Source organism: Acyrthosiphon pisum, chromosome A2 (genome assembly GCF_005508785.2).
Source record: "Acyrthosiphon pisum isolate AL4f chromosome A2, pea_aphid_22Mar2018_4r6ur, whole genome shotgun sequence".
Lineage (NCBI taxonomy): Eukaryota > Metazoa > Arthropoda > Insecta > Hemiptera > Aphididae > Acyrthosiphon > Acyrthosiphon pisum.
The window spans coordinates 47,213,593-47,224,562 of NC_042495.1; the positions used below are offsets into that span (position 1 = coordinate 47,213,593).

A 10,970-nucleotide genomic window follows, 5' to 3' on the forward strand; every position below is an offset into this window, starting at 1 on the left:
AAACTATTAATTTATTTTAATACTATAATACTCATGATTTAAGTCTGTAACCTCAAAAATGTTTTTAATTTTACTGATTATAAATAAATAACTTAATTTTTACTAGTTTGTACTTAGTTTATACAGGGGCGTATACAAGGGGGGGATGTGGGGGTCAGATCCCCCCCATAGGCCTTTTTTTAAATTTTATAAAATAGCGTACTTAATGACTTAATGTAAGGAAATTACAAGGAAAAAAAATGGCAAGGATTTTTTGTAAATTTTTATTTTAACACATTCAACAATTAATTAAAAATAATTTACTTAATATTAATCAGTAATCATATATTTATTTCATATTCATATAATCGTATTATGTGATATTTGATAATATGTATATTATATATACAAGTTCATAGGAACATTCCTATCAGTGCTGAAGAAGTAATTGATGAATTGACTAAAAAAAAAAGAAAATTAAATTTTGTTCTATAACTACTTGTAGAATTTAAAATAAAATGTATTGAATATATATATATGTTTTATCATTTATTAGGTATTTAAATGTGCACATACCTAGGTTTAGGTATTTTTGTTCCATAATAATTTGTTTGCAACTGATCCCCCCCCATACAAAAGTTATGTATACGCCACTGAGTTTATACTTTAAAGGTGTATGCCTTAGAAGTTTAAATTTTGATAAATAAAACACACAATCATTTATCAATTACCTATCAAATTTAAGGGAAAGAATATCTAGGGAATTTTATAGATTTATAATTTATATTGATATTTAAATATTTAAATAAATATAATAATATTTAAATTAGCCATGCTGCACATGGATCAGAGGAAAAAACAAATACTGTGCTGATATCTTCTTAAAGCTAAAACAAGTAACAAACCACGGGGATACGATGTCCTCTTAAATAACAGTGTTTATAATATGTAACAAATTAAATTAATTTCTATCAAATTATTTTAAAATTAATAATACCTTTAACAATGGATAATCTTCTAAATTGCTGGGCTCAAATGTCATGCATTTAATAGATCTAAAAATAAAAATAAATTATTAATTGTTATACTTCAGTTGTAGGTACCTGGATAACCTAAAAATGTTGATAAATAGTAAAAATGTATAAATAAAGAAATAAGTAACAATGATCAGATGATTTACTTTTAGAAAGAATAATTCAAACAACATAATATTACATTGATGACTGGCATTAAATAATATGAAAACAAAGTATACATTTAATTTACTCACTTTTTGGTCCTTAAAGAGGCCGTGATGTTCATTTTGTGTTTTACTCTTTCATGTCGTCTAAGTGAACTTCTTTCAACAAATGGTAATTGACACTTAGGACATTTGTGTTTGGCTTCCTTAGTGGTGGTGATGCTGCTATTTGAAGTAGAAGCTAAAGTTGTGTTATGCATATTCTTCATGTGTCTATTTAAATTTTTTCTGAGAGTAAAATCTCTGTTACACGTATCACATTTGTACATGGTCAATATTGATCACCAATTTTTTGTCAACCTAATGAACATTTTTAAAATTAATAAAATATGAAAATAGAAATTTCAAAATACTTTTGTCGTACTTGAAAGTTAAACACTTAAGCTTAAAGCCGGGTCTACAATTCCACACAATTTTTTTGAAGACAATTTTCTATGACAAGACAATACGTACAGTATTTACTGAACAACTATGAACTAACAATATAACAAGGGTCAAGATAACAATTTACTTATATAAATATATTAAAATTATCATACGTCTTGTCAATTGTCAGCACCACAAAATAGATATAAATTATAATTATTAATTGTCAGCACCACGATTAAAGATTATCTCAGCACGGTCCAAAAAGATAAGGTCCGACGGGCGACGGGTTGCTACAACTACCTCGAGAGTCATCTGCTACAATTTAATAATACTCCGAATATATTACTTCGAACCACGATGCAGAGAAGATACGTCATCTCTTCTCTACAATATCGTGCTTGAACCATAGAATAGAATAATTTCACGACTACAACTACTCCGATATACTATTACACCGAAATTCTATATTAATTATTATTACTAAATAATATTTAATCATAGACATACAAGCCTGGGTTAAGATAATTTTGGGCCCGGGGCCACGATTTAAGATATACAGGTTACTCAACGAAACTTATATTTTGGTGCGCTTAAAATTAACGATCTTGTCATAGCAAGAATAACAGTTAGCGCTTTTGCATTATAGTAATTTCTCTTGGTACTACAAAATATATCAATTTAGATATACAATATTATGTATTGGAGCGCTAATAGTTATTCTCACATTGTTGATCAGCTGTAGAAATCAACATTTAAGCGCACCACTTTTGTTGTGTATGTACCTACAATGTACATAGGGTCGTTGAGTAACCTGTATATCTTAAATCGTGCCCGGGGCCAAACAATTTGAGGGGCCCATAAACATAATCAAAATATTGGGGACCCACAAATAAATATATTACAGAGATAAATTTTTTTTTTACTTTATAGGTATATTATATTATATTATTTTCATTATTTGAATACTTGGTGCTAGTGTACCTACGTAGCGTGCGATCTACCATATCGTTTCTGGTGTAGCGTGCGATCTACCAGCTCATTTCTGGTGTAACTTGCGTTCTACCAGCCTGGTTTTGGTGAATGCGATTTATGAGCCGCTTAGCATCACCCAGAATACACCACGAGCAGGTGGGCTCGCATGTATTTCAAAAATATTTAAATCACATCCACGTATAAGTTTCATTTGTTGCCCGTGTAAAATCAAATTTGAATCTATTTGAATGAGGTTGGCGTGTGTGCCAAGCATCTTTTTTTTTCAATTACAGCAGTGCACACTTCACGATACAAGTTATACCAATCGGTGATCGTTTTGTTGGATCTTCAAGTAAGTTCGGCATTCTGAACGAGTGGTATTTCGATGACAAGCACTATGAACACATGAACATAAATCCATAATCTCGCACAGTGTTCGATTACACGTTACTATGCCATCGAGGTATATGTAAAGTGAAAAAAAGCATTTCCTTGGCGAACTGAACGAAAAGTTTGACAACCTTTTTTTGGGCACCTGAATATAGGCACAAATTCACCATTGCGGTTCTTCCGTCGTTTTTCACACATCTCTGAGCCACATTTATGGCAAGGGTCAATATTATTCACATCTGTTAGCAGCAGTGGCGTATTTAGGAATTTTGATAGGGGGGGGGGGATGAAATATATAATAATAGGTACACTCAATAAATACGAATATAATATACATTTTTAAAATCCTCTAACTTGTTGAGTTTAGTGTGGATCAAGGTGAAATAAGAATTAACACAAATTTTATAGTACCTAATAGCATTTATTATAAATTCATACTAACGACAATCCCGTGTTTATCAACAAAAAAAATAGTTACAATACAAAATCCTGTTTTCTATTTTTTTGGATGCTCAGTTCATCAATAAGGTTATCTGGCATGATTATTGTATTAACCGGTGACATGCGAATAAAGCCAACACCCGTATGAGTTGTCTCCGTCTTACACAAGCATGACATAGCAAATTGTCGTTCACTATTCTCAATAGTGTGCTGTTGGTTTTGATGGCGATAGTGTGAAATGACCTATTATCAAACATTCAAACTTTTAGTTAAGAACATAATCTGGGTCTTAGCGCGGGCGATTTTTTAATATTTTAATTTTCAAGCGAGATATGAGAATTTTTAATTTTTGATTCTTCACATACCCTTATTTTTCTCGAAAATGAAAATATCGAAAAATCGCGCACTCTAAGACCCAAATAATGTTCTTACCTAAAAGTTTGATAATAGGTTGATTCACTCTAGTATCAAAACTAACAGCTCACTATTGAGAATAGTGAACGACAATTTCCTATGTCGTGCGTGTGTAAGACAGAAACAACACACCCGGGTGTAGCGTCCTCTTATAAGGGTCCGTATTACAATAGTTAAACTAATGTTAAACCGCGGAATTCGACTGGAAAAAATTTAAACTATGATTGTAAAACGGGCCCTAAGTGTCTAAGTCGGTTATAATAAACAAAGTATATAATAATTACTATTTAATTTATAGTTATTATTAAATATTAGATAGGAAAATTGATAAAATATTTACTTCTGTCATACTATTTATTAGATAAGACTTAATACTTAATAAAAACTTATTTAAACCTAACACATTAAAACCCACAAGCCATGTGTCTAACGACAGGATATGGGGGATTACTCTTCGCAAAGTAGATATAGTACAAAAAACCAGAAAACAGGATGAGAATGCAACAGATAACAGACGGTTTGTGGAAACATCATTATGATTAGGTTCACACGCAGTGCACGGGACACCGATAACGTGACGATGCATTATGGATAAGTTAATGGACCGGGGGGTAGGTAGGAGAGCCTGGGCCCTTATAAAAGCAGACCAGAGATGGCCTGCATTCAGACGTGTTTTCTTCACTGCACTTCGAGCACCTTCACGACACTTTGTGTAATAATTTCATTATTTGGACTTAGTCAATTTTACTGAAGAACATTTTAATAAACCACATAGTAATATTTCACCTGTCTACAAATTTATTTATCTATTACCTCATCATCAACTCCATCGTCAACAAATCGGTCTTGCTTCCTGCAAAATCATAATATACTCGTAGTCAACTGGCTATCAGAATATTATACTGATCACTACAAGCTACGAGCATATTACACTACCACCAACAACAGTTTTTTCACTATTTTTTTTTATTATTCAAAATAATAAATATTATTAAGTTTTTTTAAGTATAAGTTGCACATCTACACTAACACACCCACCCACCCACCCAAATTTCCCTTGAGGCAATTGCCTCAAAAAGTGACTGTTCGGCACGCCACTGAAGCTAAGTATATTATTACTTATATGCATTTTAAATTATTTTTATAATAATAGAATAATCTGTATTAAGTAACCTAGCGGGGTCACTCGCTAGTCGCTCGCTGCGCTCGCTCGGACAATTAAAAATAAAAATATCTCCCGAATTGCTATGCAACACCTCCCCAAGTGGGCCACAGGGTTAAGAAAATTGTATTTTTGTTGCATCGATTCTTCAAACGGGGTCACTCGCTCGCTGAGCTCACTCGGACAATTAAAAATGAAAATATCCCTCGATTTGTTATGCAACACCTCTCCAAGTGGGCCACCAATTTGAAAAAACATCGTACAGTGATGCCATGTTAGCGGCACTCATCGCTACGCTCCTCGGCGCCGTCGCTCCGCTCCGCAAATCGAAAATATCCCCCGACTTGCTGTGCAACACCACTTCAAGTTGGTCACAGGATAACTGCCAGCTAGCCATGCGCGGCATTATAGTAGTGTTGCGCGCATGTGTATAAACGTAAAATCGAAAACTTTGGAAGGCCATAACTTCGAAACTAAGTGAGAGCGACAAATTCTGATTGCACCATCGTTCTTAACTTGAAGAGTTACACAAGTTTCGATAAAAAAATTCAAAATGGCGAGGGGGAGCTAAACTGCAATTATGCCATTTATTGAAATATTTAACCGTACCTACGTAATTTTTAGGCGCAATATTTCTTTACAGGGCCCAAGGATCTTTGGTGTGCAGGCCGACACTGCACATAGACACAATAATAATTAATGTTAATTTAGTACTCGCACATGATTAACACGGCTCAAATGTATGTGTCTTAAGGATTGCCTATATATTACTCCTTACAACTAAACATATTATGCTACGTCAAGTCTCCAGCCCCTTTGACCTCCGAACTAGGTACTGTATGATGGAACTGTATTACTAAGTACCTATCGGTAGGTGTTCAAACATTTTCTTTAGTTTATACACGTCTATACGAAGCAGAAAATATGCTGTTAATCGACATAATTTTTTACTGTCGTCATGCAGCTATTAAGATATATAGGTATATGGTATTCACCAAGCATGTTCAACAACTTTTTTTTTCTTCAATAATGCACTTAGGTACCTAAGTTTCCCTTTGGAATTTTATTATATATTTTAAGTTTTTAAGACCATATTTCCAAATTTTTGAGATTTTTTTGTACTAATTAAGGAATGTCCCGTGGAGATAAAAACTTCTGTTTTTCAATTGAGAACACTCCCCCCCTTTTCAACTGTAAATTATACAGTGGATGATGTTTCAGAAATGTTTGACGTATTAGAATCAAAATTGGGTTTTTGAGTTGTTCAACTTTGTGTTCTAAGGATAAAACGTCTATGGTATTGGGTCTTGACAAGGCTGGGCAAGTTAATGATTTTTTTTAACTCAGTTAAGTTAAGTTAATATGCACCAATAACAAAAAGTTAAAAGTTAAAAGTTAATTTAACTATAGGTTAACTCAGTTAAGTAAAAAGTTAATACACAATTTTTGTTAACTTTTTATTAAGTTAAAAAAAAGTTAATTTGTTTATTCAACGCTAATGTACTTAATTTTTTCCAACCCAAAACTAAATTATAGACTATAGTGTTTCCATATTAGTTAAATTCGAATTATATACATTTTTTACTTTAAACAATTCACGGTAAATATTTTTTGACATGAAAACGAAATATAGGTACTTACTGAAGTAGGTAGTGAAATATGATAAAATTAAAAACAAAATAAATTAACTTAACTTACTTCTTGAAATGAAAAATGAACACGTTAATTTCACGTTAATTAAAAAAGAAATTTAGTAAGTTAATAGTTAAGTTAATGAAAAGCCAAAATTAACTAGTTAAGTTAAAAAGTTAATATAAAATTAACTTATTAACTTAACTTTAACTTTTTAACTCGTTAATGCCCAGCCTCGGGTCTTGATATCTATGTAGATTGGGGGCTATGGTGATTTAAAAATTGTAGTCATTAATATTAATCTATCAATATTAATAATTTGTAAAAATAGTCCAAGAATAATAAATACTAGATCCAGTTTTATATTTATGTAAAAAAACATTTTTTAGGACTATTATCCTTTATACAAACATTTTAATAACTAAGAAACTACTCATTCGAATTTTGAATTACACATGAAAATTTCAAAAAAATTATCTAATAATTAATTTACAGTAAAAAATGGGGTTCTCATTTGAAAAACAGAAATTTGTATCGCCACACGACACTCCTTAAGTAGTACAAAAAAATGCAGGAATATGAAAAAATTGTTTATACGTATATTTAAAAATCCCAAAAATCAGAATTCTAATAAATTTATTATTAAGGAAAAATGGGGGTTGATCATGATTGGTGAATCACTATGTTTGTATCATAGACTTATAATATATTATAAGTCTATGGTTTGTATTAATCATTTCATCAATCTATACATGTCTGATTTTTGAATTAGTTATCTATGGTACTATCAAATTCAATAAACAAAAGTTACAATGTTCCAAGTTGGACTCAAGTTCCATTTCACCCCTGTCAAAGGTTCTTAGCTATAAATATGAGTAAACTTTGTGGTCTGCCAATGATTTTATATTCTTCTATTGCTGGGATATGTGGGATATCATTATGAGTTTAGTAGATTATTGAATTAATTATTATTTTAAACCACTTTATAGCTTATACATTTTATCTTTATATCTCCCATTAATCATGAATAAATAAAAATAAATATGTATTATAGCCGTAAAACCAATACTATTATTATAGGTAACAACAGTTTAGTTGTTTTGGTGTCGTTTGTGGAGTGTTACAGACTTATAGCCAATTACTCCTAATAGTGTGTGGATTATAAACTATTTATTTGTAAAACTATTTTATAGTATATTTTCAACAGAAGAATCCCATTATAAATACAAATTATGCAAATGTTTTAGCTTTTTTATTATCTATAAAATCATGGATATAGGTTATTGTTGTATTCTATTTTGAATATTTATTGTATATGTTAAGTATATTTTAATAGAAATTTTAAATTACAATAACACATAAATAAATAAATAGTAGAAAAACAAATATATTTTTCAAAATCTCACTTCAACATAATAATATCAAAACATGCATATATACCATTCAGAAAGTAATAAACAAATTTACAAAGTATATAGCCATATAGGTATTACAATATAAGAATATAAAAACACATCAATAAATGCTGTTTTATAAAAAATTATGAACATATCATGATAATTAATAAAAAAAAAAAACAGCTGAATAATATTAATGAGATTTTAATAATTACTGAAAATAGGTTATTAATAAATAATAATAAAAAAAAATATATTTATTTCTTTTTTATTGTTGTGCTATTTGATACAGCAGAAGGGCAAGTTTTTTTGTTTAAACAAGAATCACAATGAGGACCTATGGGTCTGCATATTGTCTGTCCAAATCCAACTAACATATGATTAACTTCACGCCAAAGCTCTTTAGGTAACCAAGATTCTAAAGCAATACGCGTGTTTTCTGGTGTCTTGGTAGCTTTCTTTACCCATCCCAAACGATTACTTATTCTGTGCACATGAGTGTCCACTCCTGTGCAATTTTAAAAATGTGTTAAAAATGCAACTTGTTTTTAAATATAATACATAAATTGTACTGTACCAATTCCAGTAACTTCATTCCAGGCGCAACTCATACAGAGATGAGCCATTTTAGGTCCTATACCAGGCAACTGACATAGGTCTTTTATTGTGTTTGGTATGTCACCATTATATGTATCCTTTAATATACGAGTTGTGCGTTTGATGTACTGAACTTTTGTCTAATAGTAATTAAAAATTAACATTCAACATATTTAGATATAATATGTAAACATAGAAATTAACAAATTTTAATTTATTAGAGATAAATATTCAAAATATTACCTTCCAAAATCCAACAGGATAAATGAGTTTTCCTAAATGATCATCTGACGTTTCCAAAATATTATCAACAGTCAAGCCATGCTGTTTTAAACGTTGCATAGCTGCAAAATTTACTTCATCTTTTGTTTGACTTGATAACATCAATGAAATTAGTACATGATATCTAACCACCTACAATATTATAGGAACATAAAACATACATGATACATATTAATATATTATATTACATGCACAAAACCATGGCTAAATATATGTTTAGCAATGCACAAAACTACCTAACATTGTTGATAATTCTTTGGTGTATAAATAGGTAGTATAAATGTCTTAAGTCAAAAACAACTAGTTTTCAGAAAGATTAAACAAAATATTGAAAAATCATTCAAAATCGTTGACAATAATGTCTGGGCTAATAATTAATTAAATTTAATATTTAATATACTAACTTTTATGTTAACTATTATCTATTAAGTAGAACTTTAAAATCAATTCTTCATTACTTATAAATGACTTAATATAATTGGATTTTTATTTTATATGATTTGCGCTATCAAGGCATGCATTTAAAATTATTACTAAACTTGACTTAGATTTTAACTTTTAAGACTATTTTAAAATTGTTTCTGCCCGAATCCCAAATCTTAACTAGACATACGTGTTTTGTACACAATATAATGTGACTTAAAATGTTTAGACTAAAACAAATTTCACTGATAGTGATTAGTGAGTTATAGTTTTGGTTTACGTGATCTGTACTAACAAAATATAAAAATATAAACATTTTTGATTCTAAGAATACTATAAGCCAAAAATGTCAATTTTTATACAGCATTTATTATTATTAAAACAATATTGAATGGAATAACTAAAATATTTGACATCAAACTCAACAAGAATGTCATCCCATTCATAACAAGCCATTAGCATTTGGCTTTTAATAATTGTTTCAATTCAATTAGATAGGTACAACAATTATCTTATACACATTATGTGTTCATACTTCTGGTGGTTCATTTAGGTCTGCAGCTTGATCACATCCCATATTGTCTACAGGTGCAACAATATCTTTACGCATTTTTCTTATATTATCCAATGTCTTTTCCCAATTTGGTGGCTTCCAATTAGAATCCGAAGTTATTTCATTAGTATCAGATTTTATTGTCAAATGTTTTCTCTTTTTGACGACTTGCTCATTATTTTCAACCCTATTAGAATCAATTTTATCAGTCAATGAACGTTTATTCCTCAAAGATCGAAGCATGGTAATTAAAATGAAATCCTAAAGAAAAAATAAATGTTTACTAAAGAAAAATAATGTGTAGTTATAATATAATTGATGTAGGTATCTACCTATCTATTATAATTTCAGAACAGATACTTGACCTAGTCTTAGTATATTAATGTAATACTAAGTAAGTTGTAACTAAATAAACATGTAATTACTTAAAATTAAAAAAAAAAATTGTTCGGAGTTTTAAGTTTTTAAATTTAAATTATCTCTTATCAGCGATATAGAAAAAAAGAACAACAATAATTACAGAATAGATAAGAATATTCTTATCTATCTTTATAATCGTGCCCGTGACATAGAATAGTGCGGCCACGGACGTACATACGGGATACGAGTTGTTATCAGTGGAAAATTAGTGTCACGCTCGGGACCACAGGAATACACATTGCGCCATTTGCGCTATATTTAATTGTGAAATTATTTAAATAATTTTATTTTCATTTTCATTTTTAGTTTTAACCACAGTATATAATATACCGTGGTTTTAACACTGAAATGGACGTATACTATACCACGGACGTCCGTTTACTAAACGTATATTTAAAATAATCATGAAAATTTTCGTTTTAAAGTATTATGAACTTACTTATACCCATAAGTTAAGATATATTTATTATATATCTTTATTGGTGCTTCTAGTTTCTATCAAAACTAACGTCGTTTGTAGTACCTATTTACTTCTACTAAGTAATAGTACTAATTTGTAACTACTTACATGGAACTTGGACTTAGTATTAAAAAAAAATGTATAATCAAACATCCAAAGCAAAGGAAAGACTTATTAAGTTTATGTACCATAACTATTTTTATAAAATTAGTAAGTAGGTAAGTACTTTTAAGTTTTTG

The 10,970-nt window shown here is 29.9% G+C and overlaps 2 protein-coding genes across 2 annotated transcripts in view; both read right to left on the minus strand.

The window, feature by feature from the left end:
- The window catches only part of LOC115032991, a 5,079-nt gene extending 3,166 nt beyond the window's left edge, over window positions 1-1,913 (minus strand). The window contains exons 1-4 of the mRNA XM_029489093.1: window positions 1,759-1,913; window positions 1,584-1,695; window positions 1,250-1,519; window positions 977-1,034 (exon numbers count right to left, since the gene is read on the minus strand). Of these exons, the coding sequence (XP_029344953.1) occupies window positions 977-1,034; window positions 1,250-1,488 (297 nt within the window). The 5' untranslated portion in view covers window positions 1,489-1,519; window positions 1,584-1,695; window positions 1,759-1,913. The remainder of the gene's footprint in view (window positions 1-976; window positions 1,035-1,249; window positions 1,520-1,583; window positions 1,696-1,758) is intronic.
- A 6,271-nt stretch (window positions 1,914-8,184) lies between these two features.
- Window positions 8,185-10,319, minus strand: LOC100168095 (endonuclease III-like protein 1). Its single transcript, XM_001949490.5, has 5 exons — window positions 10,184-10,319; window positions 9,834-10,112; window positions 8,837-9,007; window positions 8,574-8,733; window positions 8,185-8,504 (listed from the first exon to the last, which is right to left on the minus strand). Exons 2-5 carry the CDS (start codon window positions 10,092-10,094, stop codon window positions 8,254-8,256), a joined length of 843 nt encoding a protein of 280 aa, XP_001949525.2. The 5' UTR covers window positions 10,095-10,112; window positions 10,184-10,319; the 3' UTR covers window positions 8,185-8,253.
- Window positions 10,320-10,970: the final 651 nt, after the last annotated feature.